Here is a 26,732-nt window from a genome sequence, read left to right as displayed (position 1 = left end):
GACCAGTTTTGCCTTGAACAGAATAAGACTGAACGTTCACCTCAACTAACAGCTCGAAATGGAAGCAAAGTGGATTGTGTTGTTATTATCAACATGCTGGATCTCCTGTGTTGCTGTGAATGAATTCTACTCTTCAACAGGTCAGTCTATAGCAATAAGATGATGGAAACACTTTATTTTGATGGTCCCTTTTGAATATTCCACTGACTATATCTTTGCAACTACATGTCAATTTATTCTACATTTTACATTCACATTTATTCATTTAGCAGACGCTTTTATCCAAAGAGACTTGCAAATGAGAACAATAGAAGCATTAAAACTAACAGTAGGACAACATGCAAGTGCTATGACCCTTCTCAGTTTAGTCTAACGCAGTACATGTTAATTATTATTATTATTATTATTATTATTTTAGATATAGAATAGAATAGAAGAGAAAGTGTTAGTATTACTGGATCAAGTGCTGTTGATCAATTCTAACCCTAATACTCTACTAATAATACTCTAATGAGAGTTAGTAGACAGCATAATTATAGTCAACAGAATGTGTTAAAGGGACCATCAAAATAAAGTGAAACCAATATGATAAAACAGCATGTTTATGACTTCTCTGTCGAAAACACACTTTGTTTTTGAACAAGTGCTAATTGTTGTGATATGCTTTCTGTAGATCATATGATTCAACTTATTGATATCAAAAAAAGGTTTGCCACAACCCTTCATGAATATATAGAAGCGCTGGAGCGCCAAACAGACCTTCTGACAAGGTAAGTGTCTCTTTGTTATGTGTGTGATAGTGTATAAAGATATAGAGCAGAGCAGAACAGCAAACAACTTTATTTTGGTATTACAAAGAAAAAGCTTAAATCCAGTTGAGACTGGTATGACTAGAGGAGATTATTATGAATGTTGAGTTCAATATTAACAAAATGCATAAAGCATTTTATGAGCAACTACTTCGCAAATAGTACATTTTAATTAAGGTTATATTACGTTAATTAAATATGGTGCATTTAATTTAGTTTAGTGTCTGTTAATAATTATCGATAAGTTAACAAACAGGACACAAACAGAGTAGGCCTACATGGTGTTTTGTGTGTGTGTTTTTTTTACCACAGTCTGTAAAAGATCTTAAAATATTTGAATTATTGACATAATTTATTTATCAGGACTCTGAATGCATTTGAGGATGACTTTGATGACTCTCCTAAAGATGCCGAGAGGTTCATCAGCAACCCTCTCGCTGCGTTCCAGCTTGTGAGGAAGCTGAGTCAAGTCTGGCCGAATACACTGGACATTATAGAAGAAAGACGTGCAAAAGGTCAAAGCACAACTGTAGAAATTCACAATAGATCATTCAGACACTGCAGTTTCTCATAACTTTTGATTATGATATGAATTATTGGTCACACTTTAGATTAGGGTCCAATTCTCACTATTAACAAACTGTTAACCACGACTTTTGCCTCAATAAACTCCTTATTAACGCTTATTAATAGTTAAGTTGTTAAGTTTAGGAATTGGGTGGATTAAGGGATGTAGAATATGGTTGTGCAGAATAAGGCATTAATATGTGCTTTATAAGTACTAATAAACAGCCAATATCCTATCATTATGCATGCTAATAGGAAAGTAGTTAATAGTGAGATTTGGACCCTAAACTAAAGTATTACCGAATTATTATGGTAACACTTTACAATAAGGTTCAGTAGTTAACATAGTTAAGGTATTAACTAACATGAACTAACCATGAGCAATACATTTGTTACTGTATTTGTTAATCTTTGTTAATTGTTAGTTCATGTTAGTTCACAGTGCGTTAACAAGATTTTAATAAAGTGTTGATGAATAAATAAATAAATGCTGAAACTAATATTAATTAAGATTAATAAATGCTGTATAAGTCTAGTTCATTATTAGTTCATGTTAACTAATGTAGTTAACTAATGTTAACTAAAGAACCTCATTGTAAAGTGTTACCATTATTATATTATTTAGGAATGAAATGTCATGTGAATTGTGAAGACGTGTGCTGTTATTGAGGCATCTGACGGGTTTCATCAGGTTTTTTGTGTTGTAGACTAACTGTAAATATGATGGAATCGTTTGCAGGAGGACACACTGAACTGAACGGGCTTTAAAGATCGAGGTCACAGTCAGTAACATCTCTGATTTCTCACAGATGTTTTGGAAGACCTGAAGTCTTGCGCTCAGACTCTCCCCGGTGCAGATGATGTGGAGGGAGTAGTGATGGCTTTGGTTAGACTGCAGGAAATTTACAGATTAGATCCGAGGAGCATCACAGTATTTTCTGGTGCGTTTCATGGTGCTTTCATTTGTTCTTTATCACTCTCCTGGTTAGTGTTGTTTGCTAAGGTTTGCTTAGTGATTTGAACAAAGCCCTGACCATAAGTAAAACAGTGTAACACTATAAAGCAAATCTCAACTGCCTGAATTTTTCAAATTTCGTCACAAAATGTAACTTTATTATCACCTAGTTCTTTATATAAAGTTGGATATATAAGTATATCTTACTTTATCGGCATACATATTCTTGCATAGAGCTCTATCTCAACTGCTTGATTGCTTGTATTGTCACAAAATGTATATTTTCACCCAGCTCTAATCTGCTAAATGCGACACGGCATGACATTAACATTTTAACAATATAAACATTAAAGGTGCTGTGTGTAACTTTTTGACTAAAGCATAAAAGCACCATATGTTTGCAGAGATTTAAGAAACATTCTAAGTTCATATACTTATTTCTCTGAAAAACATTTCTAAACTGAGTCCGAAATTCTCTTCCGAAATTTTCGCACGTTAAAAATAAATATGACCTCACGTTGAGTCAATCACGTTTACACACGGCCTTCGTCCCTCATAAACATTTTCGGATCATGTTCGATTTCCTGTTTTTCACATCCGTAGCAAGTATTTTGAAAGGTGTTTTGACAATTCACAGCCACCGAATGACGAATACGAAAAAACGCACATGAAAATTTCAGGGTCGGTGAGCAAGGACCTTAACACAGCGTATTGCAGCCATGCAAACAAACTAGGTCAGAGATCGCAGATTCTACCCGACCTAAAAAGCCTCGGCATCCATCTTAAAAATCTCTATGAACGGGAGCATATTAAAACACAGATAAATCAACTTATCAACTTACAAGTGTGTGTATCACCTCGTCTTCCATTGTCAATTGCGCTTGCTCATGTTGCGTTGCTTGTCCTCAATCTGGAAACCCACGTGAGCGTCGAGTCTGAGGAGGAAGGGCGGGAAAACAACCCTCACTAATACATTGTAATTTAAACTGCAGTATAGTCATTTCAAATAGCTAGCTGTCAATCTTACCTACTGCACCTTTAACACTGTGATTTTTAGTAAAGCTGCTTTTAAAAAATGTGTATTGTGAAAAATCCCATACGATAGAGACCAGAAAAGAGACTTGGGTTGGGCACTTTCATCTGGGAAGAGTAACAAACCACCTAGCAATGCTTTGGCAACCACACACATTGCCAACACGAAAAATCTTGTTCAGTTTGTACTTGAGGCTCTGAGGGTTTTAGTGACGTCAACTTGATGTGTGGCTTTTCAGAAACGAACCACAACTTAAGACTGGATCCAGACGAAACGTTCCACATCGGCATGATCTCTTATGTCAATCAACGCTTTCAGTATGCCCTCCTTTGGATGGAAGAAACCTTCAGGAAACTCAGTCGGGGCGAGGAAGCCGTTGTCACTGAAGAGGAGGTTCTTTATCAGCTTGCTTCATTTTCCCATCAGATTCTGCTGTCATCTGGGCGAGGTGAGGAGATAACAAGAACGGTAATTAATTCAGAGATTTATCCCCTATATTCATCTACCTCTTCAGATCAGAAGAAAAAAAAATATCATAATAATATGAAAGTATAAAAATATAAATTGTACAACTATATTTAATATCTGCGTGTAATTAGAGCTGCAATTAAATTCTGTAATTACATCTGTAGCAAATTAGCTCTAAAGAAATATTAATAATTAATCATAACTTGTTATAATTAATTATGAATATTTGGATCAGTTCAAAGAATTAACTTAATCTAATAAAATATTACAATCAATTAACCTGTTTGTCCCATAAACACTCAGGGCCCTATCTTGCACCCAGCGCAATTGACTTTGTACACCGACGCATGTCTCATTCCTATTTTGCACCCGACGCACAGCGGACTTTTCCCTCCACAGATGCACGTCGGTAAATTAGGGAATGAACTTGCGGTCCCGGGGGCGGTTCAGTGAGAAGAGGAGGCGTGTTTCGGCGCAAACTTTCCCTGGTGCTATTTTGCAGTTTCAGAAAACAATTCCATCACTGACCAGGAGAAACCGAGTCTAAAGTCGCATGTTATTCATATGCTATTTTAAGGGCGCATACACTTTGCTTCTCTCATCTACACATAGACGCAGCAGTTGCCATTTTTGCAAACCATACATAATTACAAGGAAAAATATTCCACACGTGGGAATTAATTGTGGTGTCCATGATGTGAAAAAATAGGCATAAATCTAGCTTACACATTTACCAAATTATTATTCGCCTGTTTAACCGAAGCTAATTTGGGTGTGTTTCTCCATCCCCAATGTCACTTCTCTGTGTTTTACGGCCCTGACGAGAACGTCGGTCTCCTCGGCTGTGAACCGCTCCTGGCAAATCCGCCGTTATAATAGCAATCCGCCATGGAAAAAGCGTGTCTGCTCTTAAAGGGAATGTGAGATGTCGCTCTGATTGGTTTATTTCACGTTACGCCCCCAAACCACACCTATGAATAATGAAGCTACTTCAGACCAACCCATTTTAGATTTGCGTCGGGTGCAAGAGTCATTTATTCCGCCGGTATAATAGCAACAGTGCCCGAGATCCACCCAGAAAGTTACTTGCATTTCGCGTTTGATACTTGCGTTTCAGATCGTTAAAATAGGGCCCACAATGTTAATGAGTTATTAATTCTAAGAAATGTTAATTTCCGGGGCATGGGAAATGTCTTTCTTACTGTACAGTACTACTAAGAGCATGTAGTCAAAATCTGCATGATTAGGGACTCCAGTATATGAGCATGAAACACGGACAACCTTACGTGTGACATGAACAAAACTTTATTAACTGCACTAAACACTTGAACTACTTGAACATACACATACATACATGCATACAGTTTAGCAATGGAAAAGAGAGCTGACGCCGAATAAAGGAAAACTAGAAGTTATAGCATTGTGTAATGGTCACCAGCTGGAGTGCCCTTGAAAGCCACCAGAGGGCACTCCACAACTATTGTCATTCCCTCACAAACTACATTTCCCATAACTCACTGCCCGGACTCTTCATCCATTATCACATTCACCTGTGTCTCATTATCTTGTTTAGCTCACCCCATATAGGCCAGGTTTTCTCATTCATTATCTGTGAAGTCTTTAGGGTCTCTACTGCATTTCTGAGCGTGTTTGTATCTGGCTTCTCCCGTGTCCTGGTTCTCTTGATTATCTGACTGTTCCCTCAGATTTCTCTCTTTGCCTCAGCCCTGATCTGTTATTGTTTGGATTGTTTGTGTATGACCCTTGCCTGTTTCTGGATTACGTCTTTGGATTACCCTGTTCAATAAATTCTGCATTTGGATCCTCAACCTTCGTGTCTCAGAGCAGTTTGTGACACATTGTTTGAAATTCAGCAGATCAACAGCCTTGAGCAAACCATCAGTTTAGTTCTAACATGCCCTTCTTTAAAAGGGGTAAGGATACTTAATGTATCAAATAATGAGACTAAGTTTAATACTTGCATGTCTCGCCCATTTGAATTAAACTGTCCTGATGAAGTTTGTTGAGGCTCCAGTTGATCTTTGCTGATGTTGTCTTGATGAGAGAGAACCAGTGTGAGTCAGAGGATCTTTGGTGAATGGAAAGACAAGGCCGCAGCCTGGCACAAGCTTGGGGGTCCTTAGAAGACTTGTATTTCAGCATCATCTTCACATCAGGATTTCTCAAAAAATAACTAACAGGCGTGATCTTGTGATCAGTGATTTTTAAAGTGTAAAGATGTCACACCCTCTGGAGGTGTGTGAGCCAATAAGAAGTTATATCAAGTGGCTATATATAGAATTAATATATAGGAATGAATATATCCACAGACCTTTGTTGGGAGAGTGAGTTTGCTGGATTATTCAATAAATATAATTAATAATTTAAGTTGTCCAGATGTTACACATCTATGATTACACTGTTGACTCTTCCTTTACCCGTCCCATCTTAATAGTAGCAAAAGCGTTTTGCAATACAACATGAACACATTTAAAAAAAATAATAATAATTATGTACAGTAAGTACATAGTAAAGACTAACAACCTGATTTTGTAGAGTTAGATGTATTCCTGGGTCAACATATTTTGTTGATCCTGGAACAACCTTCCTCTCCAAAAATCTACCCCTAAACCTAACCTTACCCATAAGTTATCCCTAAAACAACACTGGAGTAGAAGCACCTAACCCTGGGTCTAAGCCTAAACTTGACATGAACTGTAAACGTGTCCCTCAAATCTGATTGGTTGATTGTAATGTTGTTCAGGGATCAACAAAGATGTTGATATAGGAACATGTTGTACTTGGTAAAATCATGTTCTGTGTTAAAGACACCTAAAATAAACAGATCTGTAAAGGTTTCTCTTTGTGAGCTCTTGAAGCTCCGCCCTCTGTGTTGGGAGCTGCAGCTCATTTGCATTTAAAGTGACACACACAAAACAACACATTTTTGCTCACCCTCAAAAAGGGACAATTGTAACATGCTATATAAAAATATCGGTGGGGTATTTTTTGGCTAAAATTTCACATCAAAGACTTATTTTACATCTTGTAAAAATGGGCATTATACCACCCCTTTAAATAATTTCCAAGTTTAAATGGACAAATAAAATATCAAAGATTTTTAAAATGGTTTTACACATTTGCTCCCCACTGTACAGTATGTTGACTTCTAATGCATTATGTGTAATAATGCAAACCAAAACAATGCTACATGTTAACAGTGTGCATTAACAATAATTAACAAAGGTTAAATGAAGATCACCTGAAACAAATGCACTAATTCACACTCATTCATAATGCATCTAATTTGCAATTGTTCTTAGACCGCACAGAAGGAGATGTGCTTCAGCCTGCACTTTACAAAAACATAAAAGAGAGCATTAAGACCTGGACTGCAAAATACATCCCTCATTTTGACTCACCTGTTCACTACATGGACAAAGCATATGAGGCTCTATGCACAGGCAAGAGGGTTATGATGGTGAGTATATGCCTCTCTATTCATAATTATTTATAATCCTTGTAATTTTACACACACACACACACACACACACACACACACACACACACACACACACACACACACACACACATATATATATATATATATATATATATATATATATATATATATTTCCTTTGTTGGGTGATTTAAATATTTAGGCTATAAATGATCATAATGTGTTATGATTACTTGTATATATATTTCCCTTTTGAGCTAATTTGCTACAGTCAAGCAATCCTCGCTGTAGTTGAAACATTAAAACACAGAATTCCACAGGAAAGTTGTTCAAAAGCAGCACATCCACTACAAATACTTCTATTTTAATTAATATAAAACAATGTTGTTGCTTCTGGATATTGATTTCATGAAATTTCAGTGTTTAACATTAATGAGAGTGGCATATTTAATCTAAATGTGTATATCAGATGTAAAACAGAGTTTAAATAATTCTGTTTACCTCATTACTTCGCTCACTCCAACACGTTCCGTATATGTCCGTGTCCATGTCTGCACATATTTACGCCTAGTTTATTTTTATAAATCCTGATTTGTGCATGGAAAATTGCAACGTTACACATCAGGTCCCAGGAGTTTGCGCTAGGGGAAGTGTTATTTTTCATATGCAGAAAAAAAGGACAAGACAGAGACCACATCCTGAATGGAGAATAGGAGGGCGTCCAGAGTATGCCAAAGAAATGGCATCCACATTCCAGTGGGCGATCCTCTGTTTGGAGACAGCCTTTCCCTTCTGTTGTCCCCAAAACAGACAAAAAGCTGCTCAGAGCATCTGAAGCTCTCTGTGCTGTCCAAATAAATGTGCAGGGCACCTGTTGGACACAGCAGGGATAAGGCTGGGTCTGCCTTAATACGAGAGAATGCTTGCAAGTTCACCACATGATCCCTGATGGGGTAGTGGGAGCTTTGGGCACATAGCTAAGCTGGAATCTCAGGACAACATGTGAGAATGCTGGACCAAACTCAAGGCAAGTCCCCAACAAGGCACATATCGGTAACAGAGAGTGCTTGCAGGTCCCCAGCCCTCTTGATGGAAGAGAGTGCAGTCAGGAGGGGAGTCTTTAAATAGCTCAATTGGCTCCAAGGGACCAGAAGGACCAAAGGTGCAGTCTCAGAGGATTTAGCATCCTCACGCCTCTGAAGAACCTAATGATCAGGCCGTGCTTTCCTAAGGACATACAGTCTGCTGTCTCATCAGATGCCGCTATAGAAGCCATGTACACCTTTAGGGCGGAAGGGGATAACCGCCTTTCCAGCCTTTTCTGCAGGAAAGAAAGCACTGACCCAACGGCGCATCTCTGTGTGTCTTCGCCTCAGAGGGGGCTCTGGCTTGAGTGCTAGTGTCTGTCACTGTGGAGGTTCCAGAGGTCTAGGCGTGGGTGCCAGATTGTTTCCCTTGCAAAAGGTGTTCCTTCCTGAGGGAAATTCGCCAGGGAGGTGCTGAGGCAAGAAGCATGAGCTCCAAGAACCAAGTCTGGGTGATCCGGTAAGGCACAACCAGCAAGACTTGCTCACCGTCCACCCTGACTTTGCACAGCGTCTGCTGACTCCAGAGGAGGAGATGAAGGGCGAGTTGTGACATGCAACATGAATGGATACCGCCATGGCGATGACGTGCCGCAGTGCCATTCCCATCTCGGGACTCGAGTCTAGTGCTGAAGCGATCTCATATGCATCAATCCGAGCGGTGTAATGAATTCAGGCAGCTCAGCACCGACTGGGCGCACCCCATCGTGAGACGTGCTGTCATAGTGACTGAGTCCAACTCCATACCAAGAAAAGAGATGCTCTGCACCAGGGATAGCTTTCTCTTTTCCCAGTTGACCTGAAGCCCCATCCGGCTGAGGTGCTTGAGCACCAGGTCTTTGTGTGCACACAACAGATCATGAAAGTGCATTAGAATTAGCCATTCGTCAAGATAATGCAGAATGCGAATGCCCACTTTCCTTAGCGGGGCAAGGGCAGCCTCTGTGACTTTCGTGAAGAAGCAAGGTGACAGGGACAGCCTGAAGGGGAGGACCTTGTACTGATATGATCGTCCATCAAAGGCAAACCATACGAATGGTCTGTGTCGAGGGAAAATCATGACCTAAAAGTATGGGTCCTTCAGGTATATCGCCACAAACCAATCTGGATGTCCGCAGGAGGGGCACCAAGGGGACAAACGTTATTGACATACCTGTGTTAGGTGCCTCGCGGTGAGGCGGAGCAGAGGTTGCCATGTTGGGAGGCTTTGCGTCCCAATCTAGTGACCCTAACCATAGAGGTGTTGAAACCCCTACCTTACTCCTAGAGCCTGCAATGGAATTGGACTGTGACTGTTGTGGAGGCTGCGATGGGCAGACGGGATTCGGGACCTCAGAAGCCTGTAGGTGGCTGCAACGAAATATGTGCATAATCGCCTCCGTCTGCTTCTCACCTGCCAAGAGAAGTCCTGGACAGTGTCGCCAAAGAGGCCAACTTGGAAGATGGGAGCATCAAGAAAGCACACTTTCTTAGCATCTGTCATCTTCGCAAGGTTAAGCCAAAGATGCCACTACCCAGAGTCTGTGCAGTCAGTCACCACGCACAGATCCGGGATCAGACCTGGGTCAGGACTACCTTTGTGCAGATCTTTAAGTGCCTTGGTCTGATGGGCCTGCAGGATGGCTATGGCACAGATGCACTGCAATCGCAAGCTCGACCTGTGTGACATCCGATTACCCCCTGGCCACACCACCATCGAGGGTGGTGGGGGTCAAAGAACCCGCAAAGCATGTCCTGGCAGTGAAAGGTGTTTTCCATGACTCTGTGAACTCCTTGGCACTTCCAGGTAGAAAGAAGTGGAGTGGAAAGTCAAACCAATCATCCAACTGAAAAAGCAAAGGGCAGGCTGGTGGAGTCCACTCAAGCCTGATATTAGCCAACTCGGTGTCAGCCTCAATCTGAGCCATCCGTGTCCGAAAGCATAAGGCTGCTCTTCAATGCCGAGATCAATACTTCATCCTCATAACGAGCCTGGAATGAAAAATTCCCATATGTTCGGGTAGTGGCGTTCAAATCCGCTCTCCAATTCTCATGGTTTGTATGTAACATGACTCAAATCAAAATGTATTTATAAATGACTTTAAAAACCACAACTGTGTATTTTACTGTATTCTTTTTTATTTTGTAATATTGTACAGCAGTGTACCAAACTGCTGTACAATATTACAAAATAAAAAAGAATACAGTAAAATATAACAATAGGGAAAAAAAAGATAAACTAAATATATTAGAGAAAGGGTTAAAAAAATAATTAAACAAACACCACAAATGCATCTGCTCAAACCTAATGATTATTTTAAATAATGAAGGCTTCACCAATCAAATATTATGTTTTAAACATGTTTACAGAGATAGAGGATTTAATAAATATTGGTTTGCCATTCCACAACTTCTAAGTTTTAATCCGATTGGCTGATTTTAACCCTATTTTTCAAGTCTGTCTGCAAACAAAGTCATTTAAGTAAGTTACCAGGGTGATACAGCAAGTGCATTAGAGAACTAAATATTCACTGGAATTGCTGAAGTTTGCTAGGTTATCTACTGGGCTAATGTGGGCTAATATACAACATGGCTATCTATGCAGCAAAAGGTTTCATAAAACAAACATTACACATCAAAAGTAAATGTTTTACACTTTACACAAAACAAGAATATTGGAAAATTGGTATAATACTGTAATGTAAAGTGCTGAAGATTAGATTTAATGTGTCAATGTGGAGTAAAATTGCATTATGGCTTATAGACGCCTCAGAGAGAGAGAAAGCTGGTGTGCAGGTACAGAACAGGAAGAGGAAACCCGCTGGTGCTGTTTAAAGAGGAAGTGGAGTGGGATCAGCCAACGATACTGCGATACCATGACTTTCTTTCTGAAGGAGAAATGGACACCATCAAAACACTGGTCAGGCCAAAGGTACATGCAAATTTTATATAAAAGGTACATTAAATGCCGATTATGTTTGATTAAGTAGCACTACAACATGTTCATCAACTCTTTATATAAAATAATTACAGCAGGTTACATGTACATATTTTAAACTGCTCTTTTAAAGTATTATATCAGTGTAGACATGTTTACTCTTCTCCTGCCATTGACAGAACAGAGTAGAGGCTCTGTTCTTTCTTTTGATATATTGCATGTTCAGATGTTCATACAACAAAATATTCAGATGTAGGGGAATTATAGGGAATGTACTGTATATGGAATTAAATACATTTGTAATTGATAACTGGTAGTATTGATAATTGTCTGTACCATTTTTAAAATATAGAATATGTATTATTAGTAATTAAGAATATTCATCTAATGCAACACAAAACTCTGTTTATATTTAGCTTTCCAGAGCTAAAGTCATAGATCCAGTCTCTGGAAAAAAAGTTTCTGCTGCATCCCGTGTGTCAAAGAGGTATGTGTAAAAACTCATACTCACGCTCCTGTCTTTCCAAAACTGTATTCTTCTCTTTCTTCTGTGGAACATAAAAAAAGATATTTTGAGAAATGTCTCAATGTTTTTTGTTTGTTTGCTTGCTTTGTTCATACAATGGAATAGTTCATTCCATTGTATGAACAAAGCAAGCAAACAAACATTGTTTGATGAACATTGTCATTGTCGTTGTTTGGTTCCCAATTTGCTTCAAAATATCTTCTTTTGTGTTCTGCAAAAAAAATGTTTACAGGTTTGGAACCACATGAGGGTAAGTAAATGGCAATTTATTATTACTATTATTATTATTATTATTTTTTTTTTTAGGTGGAGTATCCCTTTAAAATCCATGTGATTCCTAGATAGCCTCACAAATATATATAGCAAAACCAGAGTGCTAGTGGGTGAACTTTTTTCTTCTTCTTCTTCTTTACACTTTTCCTTGTGTTTACATCCTTTTGAACAATAACAATATCCCAAAGTTTGCATAAAATAGGTAGATGGAAAGGTCTCAGTTACACATGTAACCCTGATTCCCTGAGTAGGGAACGAGATGCTGCATCCTGAGCTGATGCTATAGACCCCTTTTGCGCCGATGTCACAGTTACGTCACGGCGCTAGCTGGAGGCAAAACAAACGGAAAACTGGAGGCGGCCAATACAAACCAGCACAGATTCGGCTACATAATAAGGAGCTTAAATTATTATTTTTATTGTTAAATGTAATCTTGTTGTGTTGTTGGGTGCAAGAATCGATGAAAAATGAGTATGCTGTACCTGGAATTTTTATTTCTAGAAAATATCCACATCTTTAAAATTGCAGCGTAATATGTCACTCTTTACATTGTCGTTTTCTTGGCGCTGGCTAGGCAGAACTGCGGATCGTACACACAAATCTTTACATGACCATTCAGCACATAGTTATAGGCATCTAAACATTTATGTCCTCAGTTTCTCTTTACCCTCAGTTTCTCTATCGGGTAGGTGTAGAAGTCAGGCCACTCAACCGTTGGTAGCGTTAACGTTAATCCTGTCAGATCGTCCATCCATTGACTGAGCGTGTACGGTCATCTGGTTCCATGGTTCGAATTACGTGGGAGCCAGTGGGAGCTGAGCTCCCATAGAGAGAGGATGAGCTCCCATGAAAGCAGTAAAATCATACACCTGTGGGGGTCTCTAAAAATCATCAGCACCATTATTTTAAATTACAAATAAAGCACTTTTTCCTTCAGACTACTGTAGCATGACTTAAAAGATAGGACAAGATGCCAAACACATGGATCTCACGGGATCTCGGATCGTCATCACACTTACATCCTTATGCTTAAATCAAGTGATCAAAGTGCTCGTTGCCGCTGCGATCAGTGGCGCGGATACTGTGTTTGTTTGTGGCTCGCGCAGTCTTCACTCGGACGCGCGCTTCAATCCGTTGTGGAGACTCTCTATTCGTTCCAGTGAAATTACAAAACAAAATGCACACAAACGTGTCTCTGCCTGATATACAACCACTGATAAACATAATCGGATTTTATAAAAAGAAAAAAAAAAAAAAACTATACGAGTACGGATTCGAACCCACCCTCTGACACGCTTGGCAAAAGCTCTACCACTGGACCATTTAAATACACATTAAGTGATACATTAAACCAAATCTACTAGTTAAATTGAACTGTGTTACCAACGCTTTTTTTTAATTAAATTTGTATTATGTTTACAAATTTTTATATTTGTATATTACATTATTAAGCTACACCGCCCCTGCTCATAGGCTACTTTTTTTTTTTTTTTTTTTTTTTTAAGAGACCCCCACAAAGATGAAATCATAATTCGAACCCTGTCTGGTTCCGTCCGTTAAAATTAACTTTTGCAAATAACAATCGCGGTCCTGGACAGTGAGTGACCTTGCACATTAAGATAAAATTGGATTTTCTCCAGTCATTGTTAAAAAAACAAGCTAACAAACTGGCAAACTAATGTTAGTGAAGCGGCCAGAGGGATCTTTCTGCCTCCAGCTAAGCCCCGCCCACACAAATACGTCACCATGTTTACCAACTGTAAAAGGGTCTATAGGGAATGCCTCCTGCTTGACTTTGTCTGAAGTACGTGTGTAATCACGCCCAAAGTCTCCCTAATGAAATCCAACCATGCAGTAGACTGGATTTAAATGGTGCTGTTCACACTGCTATGCAAAGAGCCTCAACTTAGAGGGCCCTATTTTAAGGACCTAAGCACATGGTCTAAAGCGCTGGCTCAAGTGCACTTAGGGCATGTCCGAATCCACTTTTGCTAGTTTAACGACGGGAAAAATGATCTGCGCTCCCAGCGCATGGTCTAGAAGGGTTGTCCCTATTCTTTTAATAGTAATGAGTGTGTTTTGGACGTAATGTGCAATAAACCAATTAGAGTCTCATCTCCCATTCCCTTTAAAAGCCAGTTGCACTCGGACCATGGCGGGTTCGCTATTTACATGGCAGAATTTGCAAACGGGAAGACTGAACGTGTCTCCAGAGATCAAACGCATCTGCTCGTGGTGTGACACCCTTCCCCCACATTTGATATACAGTAAATAATAGTCATTGGCATGACAAATAATTGTACATTTGTATAATATGCAGAGCTTAGCTGTGTACAGTGAGTTGTGTTATTAATGTCAAGGTTGAGGACTCATGTGCAGTGGGAACTAGTATGGGCTTATAATAAAAAAACAAAACAAAGCAAAACATGAAAAATAGAAAACTACTCCGTAAGGGAATACTTATAGTCCAGGGCAGTTAGCAGTTGAGAAGAAGGACATAGGACATTTAGTTTTTAATGTGATCGTCCTCTTTATGTCTCTCAGTGCGTGGCTCTCTGAAGATGAAGATCCTGTGATCACACAGGTCAACCAAAGAATTGCTGATGTCACTGGTCTAGAATTGGAGACAGCAGAGGAGCTCCAGGTATTCACAGTTTTAACCCAATCAAAATGCTAGGTTGAATTTCAAGCATAAACTAGTAGGATTACACACACCAGGATGCGCGCGCGCCCTCAGATCACTTGGACGTGGCTGTGTATAAGAGCTAAAAACTATATAAATACTGTTCGTTTTCTCACAACAACTGCTCGTTTCGTGTCTTAGGCCATCAATGTGTACTTACGATGGGGAATTGTTTAATTTGGACGATGGGGAATTGTTTTAATTTGAACTCTGTTTATGCTCTTTGAGACCGTGACCATAGACCTGCATTATATGACTGACAGACAAGAACGGTTTGACCTAAAAATATCAAAATTGAAACTACTGCGGAAAAAAAGACACCTACATCTTGGATGCCCTTGAGGTAAGCTCATAGGTTCACTCAACTCATAGGTTGCGATGAAGCAATGGGAATTATGTGGGAAACCACTGCTATGTTGTCCATCCTGATATTAATATGAGAGCCCGTCAGGGCCGGATGGAAGTGATCCAGAGCCAGAAAGACGGCGCGCAACTCTAGGCAGTTTATGTGCCACGAAAGAAGCTTGCCCGTTCAAACACCACAAGCCAGTCTGCCCTTGAAGACCGAACCCCAACCAGTCAGGGAGGCGTCCATCCTGTTAACATAACGGGGGCAGACCGCACCCATCTTGACCCTTTGTAACAAAAAGACACGAAGGCAATGGTGCTCGATACTCTCAGCAAACGGAAAGCTGGCTAAGAAGGATGGATGCCCCTGAGTTTCATCCACCACAGGAACAGCCTCATGTGAAGCAGACCCAACGGCAGCACAGGAGAGTCTGCTGCCATGAGACCCAGAAGTTTGCGTTATGTGCCCACTGCGACATGATGGCCGAGACTGAAACGAAAGGCAGGGGTCAAGGAGTGGGAGGTTAGCTGGCCCTCCTAGGCATGAACTGCATAAGGGTAGCAGATTGCGTCTTAGCCAAGCATGCACAGAAACTGGAAACTGGAGCAGGGACCAAGCGGGCCTGCATCAATAGTGAATCTAGCTGGGCACCCAAGAAATTGGTCTGCTGAGAAGGTGTTAAGACACTCTTTTGAGCATTCAGCCTGAGACCAAGAGACCAGAGGTGGTGGAGAAGGACATCCCTGTGACGACACACCAACTCCCTCGATTGATCCAGAATGAACCAAACGTCTATGTAATTTAGTACACGGATGCCCTGGTGCCTTAAAGGGGCCAGAGATGCGTCCATGCACTTGGAGAACGTCCACGGAGCCAAAGCTAGACCAAATGGAAGAACCCGATATTGGCATGCCCTTCCCCCAAAGGCGAACCTGAGGAACCTCCTGTGCCGTGGAATGATCTGGATGTGGAAATAGGTAGTGATGGGGATGAGACCACCTATGCCGAGTCCGAGTCAAGACCGAGTCTTTGAAGGGTCGAGACCGAGTCGAGACCGAGTCCGTTGGTTTTCAAATACAGTCGAGTCCGAGTCAAGACCGAGTCTTTGAAGGGTCGAGTCCGAGTCAAGACCGAGTCTTTAGGAGTCGAGACCAAGACCATAAAAACATGTCAGTTTTCATATTCATGATTTAATATCACCCCAGTTAATAATCAACAGTTAGTTGAATGGTTGTTGTCTTTTTAAAACGCAAAGTTGAACAACAAAATTTTTATTTGAACTGGCTACACCAACTGCTGCGCAAAAAAGTAAATATCGATAATTTTCTGATTTTTGTTTATGACTTTTTGCCCCTTTATTAAACATTTAAAATATTCACAAATTAATTTGGAAAACATGTCGATTTTACTGGTTTTCTAAGGCCAAATTAGAACCTGGAATTGATATTTTTCCCGCAGTGCTGAATGAGAAGAGCCATTAATATTATTAATAAACTATTGTTTTCTAAGTGTCGGCTAAAATCACATCTCCATCTCCGCTGTTAAGCAGATGCGCTTTTAGAGAGAAATGCACCTTTCATACGGATTACATAATCAGAAGGTATTAGCCTTCGATTCGAATTTGTTCATTTTAAAGTGGACATTTCAAGCTTTAGCCTACATAGGCTATATTTTGTTTCAGTTCTCGCGCTCCAGTTTACGGAGATCATGAAAGTGTGTCTGATTGTTTTCTTTTCTTTTACAAAAGCACAACGTTTTCTTGTTATTGTGAGTTTACACAGATAAAAGTAGTTGGGAATAATGTATTATTATTTTCTGTATGACCAAAAATGATAGAGTATTTTAAGTTGTTTACACTGTTGATAGGAAAATGCAAGTGTTCGCAGCCGCGCCTCCGTGTCATGCAGTGCGCGCTCCACACTCAGCTTAAATTTGTTCCTTTTTTGCATAAAAGCGTCTTCTAAATATAGCCTATTAAATGTTATAATAAAATAATATAAAATTATTATTATTTGCGTAGCTATACATGGACCTCAAACACACTGCGTCTTCTAAGTCAGGTGACTGTAAATGCGCAAAAACTGTTTCCATTGCAGTTTTGCGAAATATTTATTTTTCGAATTGCCTGAAAAACCCCCTCATGCAAACGTAAAAACTTTTTTGCGATAAACGGGAGTTTTTGCGAAATTGACTTGTTTCCATTGTGCATATTTTCAATTCACAATTTCAATATGCGCAATTTGAACGGTAATGGAAACGCGGCTACTGACACTGACCTACTGACACTCACCAGCAGCAGAGCCATAGAGATAAATAAACGGCTCTGACGGCAGTATCTTTGCATTGCACCATGGGATATAATTTTCAAATAATGCCCGTCAACATTGCATTTTATTATTATTGTTGTTATGTGTTGTGTGTTTTTTTTTTATATGAACATAAAAAAATGCGTTGAGTCGAGTCGGGTCCGAAAAAAGTCGAGTCCGAAACCGGTACTACCGGTACTATTTCTAGTGTACTACATCACTAGAAATAGGTATCCTTCAGGTCCATGGTAACAAACTAGTCCCCTGCTCGGATCTAAGCCAGGATAGTTGTTAACGTCAGCATCTTGAATTTCCCTTAGAGGGAAAGATTCTGACGAACCAGTTCCAATATGTTACGCAGACCCCAGCCCTTCTTTGGAACGATGAAGTAGTGCCTGAAAAATCAAGGGTTCATGTCCGATGGAGGCCTCTAGGGCGCTGTTGGTTACCGTGGGATGAATCCCGTCTAAGCAAGGAGGGTTGCGTATCATATTTTTCACAACTCCCAGTTTTACTCTGAGATTTTCCCATGTTGATTACACTGTGTCTGTGGTGTTCTTTTGGCGCGCCTAAGAAATCGATTGGACATCTCCGATGGACCCGAAACGTATCACGAAACGTGCATGGCGGTGGGTATAACAGATTTGGCCTAGAGATCATCTCAAGGGGGAACAGATACACCTTAGTGGTCTGTCCCTCACTCCTGAGATGGGGGAAGCTCTCCGTTTACTGACCTGAAGATCAGGAGTGACCCCACAACACTGAAGCAGCGGGTGTATCTGGCTGTTTCAGGTCAACGAGCTTACGATGGCACTGGCAAGGCATGAGACGGGCACGAGCTCCCCAAACCATGCAAGGTGGTGGATGTCACAGTTCATCACTCCTCGTGGAGGTCTCTTTCCTGTGTGCAAGGCGGTCCCTGGGCACGAAGGCAGGAGTGGGAGGTTAGTAGGTCCTGAACTGCATAAGGGCAGCAGATTGCGTCTTAGCAGTTTTCCAGTAGAAAAATTGTCTGCTTTTCACGAATCTCAGAAAGATTTAACCAAAGACGGCTGTTGACAGCTCTTTGACCACCTCTGGTGTCAGGCCCCCACCCTTGTCCATTTCATTAAGGACGTCTGCTTGGTAGGCCTGAAGAATGGCCATGGTATGAAGCGCCATACCTGCCTGCCCAGTTGCTGAGTAGGATTTTCCAACGAGGATGGAAGTGGTACTACAGGACTTAGAAGGAAGAAAAGGGCAGGACTTCCAAGATGGAGCAAAAGAAGACAAAAGATAAGTGGCCAGAATGCTAGTATAGCCCTGCTCCACAGAACCAACCAAGTTGGGGAAGCCAGAGGCCGCTGCATTCGTTAGACGAGTGGAAAAAGGCTGCTTCCAGGGTCTTGAGATCTCATGATGAAAAAGTTGAAAAGTCACGAGGCTCGTCCACGAGCTCAATGTAGACCACAGAAGGCCAGGCTTACTGGTCACTAAGCCGTGGGCCTAAAATTCTCAGAATCAGATGCCGTGGTGAAAGAAACAGCATCCATTCCAAAGGAAACGGCATTCTGTGCCTCTGGACTGGGGTATAAATAATCGTGGAGAAATTTTACAGGCGAATCAGCAGGGTGCGAGCGCTTGGGTGTGTGAGAGAGAGAGAGAGAGAGAGAGAGGGAGAAACTGGCCTGATCGTAGCTCAACATCCGATCCCCAGGCCCATTCATGACGGGCATCAGCCATGTAATTTGCCACAGAGCAACAGGGGAGGGTGGATGAATCCTTATCAAAGCAAGCATGCCTCGGTCGGAGAGTTTAAAATTGTCACAAAACTTGCAGCCAGAAGTGCCATACATAGCCTCATGTGCATGCAACAGGCAGAGGCATTTCACACACTTAATGTGCGGGTCGTCGCTTGCAGTGAAGCGAGAGCACTGTGGCTGGCAATGACGAAGATCCATGTGCTTCACTGAGAGGAGAACGAAGCAAGTTCCACTGAGCGAAGTCACTGAAGCACAAATTGAGTACATCCAATGAAAATATCAGACCAGATAAAGCACAGACCAGATAAACTTTGATGATTTTATACGGGTTCAGACAATCAGCACCGCACAAGGCGTTTCCCATTGCATTATCGCTACTCAGCGATGAGTGAACCTATGGAAGAGAATGTACAATGCACCCTGTTTGGCTCCTGAAACATTCAAACAGACTGTTCATGTGAGAATTGAGTCGATCTGTAACTACAAATTCACTTTTTTTTTTTTTTTACAGATTGCAAATTATGGAATTGGAGGCCAGTATGAGCCACATTATGACTCAAAGGTATGAAAGTGTTTGTTATTCCTCTGGTCCTGTGTGAAGATATGTACCTGGAATAGAGCATGCACTGTGTTTTATTTCATAACTTTGTTACAAAATCTCTCCACAGTTGGCAAATGATTCCGACTTTCAACTCAGAGGAGGCCGGATTTCTACTGTCCTAATTTATGTGAGGGTGTAATCTATGGAGTATAATCTAACCAATCATGTATATATTTCAAATAATTCCCACTTTCCAGATTATTGACAGTTAACTACTTTATTTTAGATGAGTGATGTGGACATTGGTGGGGCAACAGTGTTCCCTATCATTGGTGCAGCACTTCAGCCAAAGAGAGTTAGTTGAAGCACCTTTATTTACCACACATTTACAATAACTTCATATTAAATTGAAATTAAATTAAATTAAATTGATGAAATGACTTCCTTTAAGCTGTGCTCACATGTTCATGATTCTATTCCATAAGGGTACAGCAGTGCTGTGGTTTAACCTGCTGAGAAATGGAAATGAAGATGCCAGAACTTTACATGCAGCATGTCCTGTGTTTGTAGGCAATAAATGGGGTAAGTGTTCTGTGAGGTTTGTATTGTACTAGTGAAAAATAATTTCTTTTTGAAAAACAAGAAACCACAACCAGGTCACATTTCATCCCAAAGTCAAAGACACAATATATGTGCACTAGACTTACACAATGTAAAACTTCATCCTTTGAATTCTTCATTCTAGTTGCCAACAAGTGGATTCGTACCTATGGGCAAGAGTTCCGAAGAAAGTGCTCTACAATCAAATCTGATTAAAAGACCCAAAGCAGACTGCACAGAAACATTCATGATCCAAGTAATGAGATCCAGTAAGGAGACAATGTGATGTCAAGGCAAAAATGGATTCAAACTATTTAATTAGAGGAACACTTTTTGCTTTAACGTCTGTAACTGGAGTGTTTGTTTTTTGTGATATGATGTTTCTTCATTTATCTGCTTCAAATGAAATGATGCGGTTGATTGTAACATTGCGAGATAGGCATGCATGAAGACAAAGAAAACATGGACATCAAGGTTTTTGCAAGAATTTAGTTTGTTATTGAACTTTACTTGTTCAAAATTAGTTTTATACCATACAATTTTATACAATATACCATTTATAGCATCAGTCCCTCCCTCCACACCTCAATTTCAATTAAATTAGATAAAAAAAATATATTTTAAAACAGCAAACAAGGTGAAAACATTTTTGAACAAATATATAAAACATATGGTAATAACTAGATCTATCTATCTATCTATCTATCTATCTATCTATCTATCTATCTATCTATCTATCTATCTATCTATCTATCTATCTATCTATCTATCTATCTATCTATCTATCTATCTATCTATCTATCTATCTATCTATCTATCTATCTATCTATCTATCTATCTGTCTGTCTGTCTGTCTGTCTGTCTGTCTGTCTGAGGACTGCAGTGAGTAAACTGTGAATGTAATGAGGTCATTTTGACAGTACAAGGGGGCGGGGTTACGCAGTATCATTCTGACATTCGAAGGGGGCGGGGTTACGCAGCATCATTCTAACATTCGAAGTGGGCGGGGTTACGCAGCATCTATCTGACATTCGAAGTGGGCGGGGTTACGCAGCATCAATCTGACATTCGAAGGAGGCGGGGTTTCGCAGCATCATCCCGACAGCAGAAGGAGAAGGAGGGCGGTGTTACGCTGCATCATCGGAGCTTGTCGTTTTATTGTACGGCTGCTGATGCTGAGAGGTCGCGAGGAGAAATATGTAGGACCATGATTGTGGATGTGAGGTTTGTGGACTGTGGCGCATCGTGGCGGATTGTTTTCTAGGTAAGCATAGCTTTATTCTGGGCGCATTTGAGTCTCTGCTGTTTTAGCCGTATGTGTTCGCCGTCGCTGAGATGTGCTTCAGAGAGCCACCGGACAGAATGAATATATCACCGCAAGGCTTATAGAATGCAAATGCTGATGGGTGGAAAACGGCTGAAATGAAGGCATGCAAGAAAGCAAGCTTGGTGTGTATGATTTGGTTGTCGTGTGATATGTGTTATTTTTGTATGGATATGTGAGTGTGAATGGGCGAGCTCGGCCTGCATCAGGACGCGTGTGATTCAGCCCTGCAGGCCGTGATGAGGAGACACTGATGCGGTACATTACCGGTTATTATGCAGTCACATACATGTCTTCACTGATGCTACTCATATTCAATAGCATCCAGCTCTCATCAAAGAAGGATCATTTGACAGGCCTAAGGCAGTCTGTCACATGACATCTACTGCTGTGTCAAAACGAAACCTATACTACTGAAAAGACTGGGGAAAAAAGCATGTTGATATTTCAAATATTTAAAATTATCTTCAAAATTAGGTTTAATACATAATAATATGGCCGGCTGTTGCTGTTCATCCCTGCTTTAAAATGCTTTAGGATTGTATACAGCCCTTATGAAAATTAACCATGGTTTAAATAAGACCAAAAAAAAAAAAAAAAAAAATGTTGTAGTTAAACCATGGTAACCACAAATTAACCATGGGTTTGCTGCACTAACCATACTTTAACCATGGTATTTGTACTAAAACTGTGGTTATACAAAATGATAAATAAATAAATAGAATGGTTAGCCCACTTCACTTTTACCATAGTAAAACCATGGTTAATTTTAAATAAGAATCAAATAAGAATCCCTTAAAATTGATAAACTGAAACTTAGAATCTTAGAATCCTTTTGAATATTGTGTAATCTCCATCATAACTCTACTTGTGTTGTTATACTGTAAGATGTCTTGCTTTAAGTTAAAGAAAATCTTTTGGGACGATGTATGAGTTTTAAAATCCCACAAGATTTTCTTTAAATTAATTTTGATGTCTTACAGTGGAATTTTATTCTTTTGGGAATCATGAAAGTCCTATTAAAACTTAGTTTTAGTTGGTTTAGTTGGAATCCAAAAAAGTGATTTCCATTAAGGATTTTTTTATTTTTTTTATTTTTAGAATTGGTTCCAATTATAGAAATAATAAGAGGAATCCTTAGCATATTTAATAGGGACCCAAATACGAGCTTCCATTGAATTCAGTCAAAAGTGAAAAATCAGTACAGTGGCTGATTATGTGATTAGTTTTTATATTAAAATGCTTATTGTTATTAAAAACAACATTATATTGCATTTTTTTACTCTATAGATTAACTGTTTGTTAATATTACAAAGAAAACAAATGTCGATAAGCTTAATGGTCAGTGTGCTTTACATTTTACAGTTATTGTTTTTTAGTATCTTATTAGTATATGGTACCTGTTCAACATATTTAACCATAATAATAATAGATAGTATTGTACATGTGAATCTGAATATATCTGTTTAATTAAAACTCTGAAAGAACAACTATTCAAAGAGTTGTTAGTATGATTTTGAATCTGTGATATTTTCTTAAAAAACTAAATCAATTGAGAACAATTTTGTATTGATATTGTAGACAGCTGATCATTATGCACTGGTTTAACATTAAACTGAATTATTGTCAGAGACAGTTTTCAGAGAAACCATTTGAAACTGAATTGTATTGTGTGTTATTGCACAGGCCTCCATTTCCGGCTTACCAGAAAACAGGGATTTTAGGATTTTTTTTTTTGATTGCGTGGGTGAACCTGACCCAAGGATAGTGAAGTGTTCTGTAACCCTCTGTATTTGTGTTTGTGGTGTCTGGCGTTTGGTGTCAGTGGATGCAAAACTGGGTCATGATGCCAGTGTGTTTGTACTTTTGCCCCATGCTGACAGGAAATGGGCCAGTGCGGCTGGAAGACTCTAACATCCCATTAACATCCCAGTACCTCCAATAATGTTTGGCTCCTGCTCAGTGAACATGTCTTTATTCATCAGTTTGACCTTAAATTGCTAAATTTCAGTCTACTGATTCGTCACATGTAGATTTATTAGTGGTGTTTGCAAAGGCAAGCATCACTATTAATGCATGCTTGTAGATTTTACAAACTTTAGTAGTACAGGGCGTAAGAATGATTTGAAAAGTGGAAGTAAAACACACCAAACTTCTGTTTTTATTTACTTTTTATGTATTCGATTTGTTTTTAAAGCTTATTAAGGTAAATCTGGCAAGATCTTTTGTTGCTTTGAAAAATTGGGCCCATTTCATTTTAGTGGCCTACACATTTGCCAACAAAATATAAAAGAGAAGACATACAGGAAGAGATACCTTCCCAAAAAACGATAAGGAAGCTGTAGATTTTAAGAAAATATAGTGCTTAACACAGAATTAAAAACAAAAATTGTAGCATAATTGTCAGCAACAATGTGTTTATGAAATAAGAGTTTAATGTGCACATTTGAAGTTGCTTATGTAATATAGAATAAAATATATAAAAGTGAAAAAAGAAAGCACAAATTGAGGGATGCATGATATGTTTCGGCCACATATCGGTATCGGATGATATATGTACATTGTTTAAGTTATTGTTTTCGGCCCGATAATAAAATTTGGTCGATATATTAAAGCCGATGAATAATGGATTTTTCCTTCAGCTGAAACTCTTCAGATGCTTCAGATTACTGGAAATATGGACACTAGATGTGCACTGTTCAACATGATGGCTTTGAATTGCTTGAAATATGATCGGAATCACTTCAAAAAATGAAAATACGGTTCAGTGCAACATGTGCAGCTCAAGTCTGTTATATAGGCTTCATAAAGTTACAATGAGAACATTGTAATTGTGTGCTTGGGACATGGCTTTTAATGGTGAGACTTTTGTTTTTGTAATCAGGCTCTCAAAAACAATATACAAATTTAGATTTAGATTTATCGGCCAATATATCGGCTTCCAAATATAAAGAATTATCGGTTATCGGTATCGGCCAAAATGTTCATATCAGTGCATCCCCACGCAAATTGTTAATCAACGGCAGAATACCATGTAGATACTATAAGACTCACAGTGCTTGTGTCTTTATACTGGTTACTGAGAGGCTTTAGATTGAATGAGTGACATGGTTGTCATAGAGACGACGCTACATGACAAGCTTGCATATAGAAGTTGAGCAACCTAGTCACATTTCAAACATGGGGGAATTTCGAACCCGGAGAAATGTTTTTGGTATGATTTGGTTTGGATTCAGGGTGCAGTGTCAGCAAAAACTGTGGAGGGGTCGTGTCCACCACATCCTCCTGCTACGTCCTTCTCTAAGTGTTAAACTTGGACATTGGCAAACACCCCGTCACTCTAACATGGTGGCAGCAAATTTTGCACTGGCAAGCACCAGTATTTACAAATATTTTCTAAGAGCTGCGCTAGGGATGGGACGGTATGAAAAATTCTTATCACGATTATAGTTACAAAATTATCGTGATTATCAATATTATCACGGTTTTGTTAAAACGAGATGAAAGTGTTCAAAAAGAACTGATGCTCATATTTTACATTTTTATATTAGAGTTTTATATTTGAAAATCAACAAACAACAGATAAAGCAAGCAGCTCTATGCACTTTTTAAGCAAGATTCTATTCTGTGGCATTTCCTTCCTTATAATGACCGTCGTCAATAGCAATGCATTATAACACCACGCACATCCATGTATGTTTAAAGATAATTAAATTTTAAACGATTATACTAACCGTCAGTACATTTTATCGTGGTTTATAGTGAAACCGGTAATCGTCCCATCCATAATCTGCGCGTAGACACGACCACAACGGAGCCCTGAATGCCAACAGAGACCGTGTCCACAAGACAATCCCCTGTGAAGGCCTCGTCGACACGACAGCCATCGGCACTGATCCTCGGAAAAGACCTCAAGATCCACAAGGTCCTTTCCACAGACCATCTTCGGCTCCATACCGGCATGATGAATCCGATCTTCAAGCAAAAAGAACTGGATGAATATCTGAATGCTGCAATCCACAATCTGATTTCTGACTTGTGAATCATTATCACACCATGTTTGTTCGTTGGCCAGAGGAGAACTGACCCTCTGACTGATCCTGGTTTCTCCCGAGAAGTTTCAACGCACATACGTGTTCAAACGAAATTTGGTCAGACGAAAAGAGGTAGTCTCGGTCCGGATTAAACTGAACAAAGGTTTGGTTCGTTTCTAGTGTGAAAGCATTTTCTGTATGGTTCGGACTTTCAGAACATTTACAGGACGTTCCGGTGGTTCCCGTGTAACCTAAACATCTGAGAGAAGAAGACAGAAGAAATAAGGACACAATTATAAATCACCCGTGACAACTCATCTTTTGAAACAGACGGCCAGTATGGACACAAATTGCCACTCACCTTGGTCTCTCCCCAAACGGAGGTGCCAGGGCTCGCAGGATCGCTTGACATGTAAATGAACAGCCAGAACACATTCAAAGTTTTGTATTTTCAGTTGAAAACGGTGTTGCGTAAGCAGGCCCTAATTAATAACTAATGATTTTTACAAAAGAAATTAATCAATTAAAAACTTACTTAAAGTAGTCAATTATTGTATCCCTTAAAACTCATCTTTGATCACCAAAATGACATATGTAAATGTTTTTTCCTTGAAAAATATCTTCATGCCTTATAATATCTTGAATGTAACTCCACACCCTTGCCTGATTTAGTATGCGCGGTTCTATGAATATGCAAATGAGCCCCGCCTCCACTCACTCACTAAGCTCAGAGATCCACTGGTTGACGATCACACGTTGATCTGATTGGTTACAAGGTCGTTTGTGACGTCAGAAACACCAGCGATTTCAAAGCGTGTTTTTGAGACTGTCTTTGGTTCACTGCAGTTTTAAGGAGAAAATACTCAGCAATGGTGTCGACTTATGAATTTACTCATGGTTTGTCTTAAAGCATATTAAAAACACCACATAGACACATAAACAACATTAAAAACTGGATTTTCACCACAGGGGGACTTTAAGCTAGATAATGACTTTAATCTAGATCTGCTGTACAGCTGAAACAAACTTTGTTGCATTATTTTCCCGTTATCACTGTAA

The 26,732-nt window shown here is 39.6% G+C and overlaps 1 protein-coding gene across 1 annotated transcript; it reads left to right on the top strand.

Annotated features, from left to right (window-relative positions):
* Positions 1–58: 58 nt before the first annotated feature.
* LOC308706117 (prolyl 4-hydroxylase subunit alpha-2) lies at positions 59–20,902 on the top strand (the record flags this gene model as incomplete). The annotated part of the gene is made up of 14 exons (XM_081391497.1): positions 59–140; positions 674–770; positions 1,173–1,324; positions 2,186–2,317; positions 3,603–3,812; positions 7,156–7,313; positions 11,122–11,289; positions 11,712–11,782; positions 14,639–14,738; positions 19,686–19,736; positions 19,843–19,902; positions 20,002–20,070; positions 20,201–20,297; positions 20,461–20,902. The coding sequence occupies 14 exons, from the start codon at positions 59–61 to the stop codon at positions 20,529–20,531; spliced, it is 1,518 nt and encodes a 505-aa protein (XP_081247623.1). The 3' UTR covers positions 20,532–20,902.
* Between the last annotated feature and the right edge of the window lie 5,830 nt (positions 20,903–26,732).

This window comes from Scardinius erythrophthalmus (genome assembly GCF_964197995.2).
Source record: "Scardinius erythrophthalmus genome assembly, chromosome: 17".
In the NCBI taxonomy this organism is placed as follows: domain Eukaryota; kingdom Metazoa; phylum Chordata; class Actinopteri; order Cypriniformes; family Leuciscidae; genus Scardinius; species Scardinius erythrophthalmus.
The sequence above is the reverse complement of the archived record's forward strand: the minus strand, read 5'-3'. Positions and strand labels throughout refer to the sequence as shown.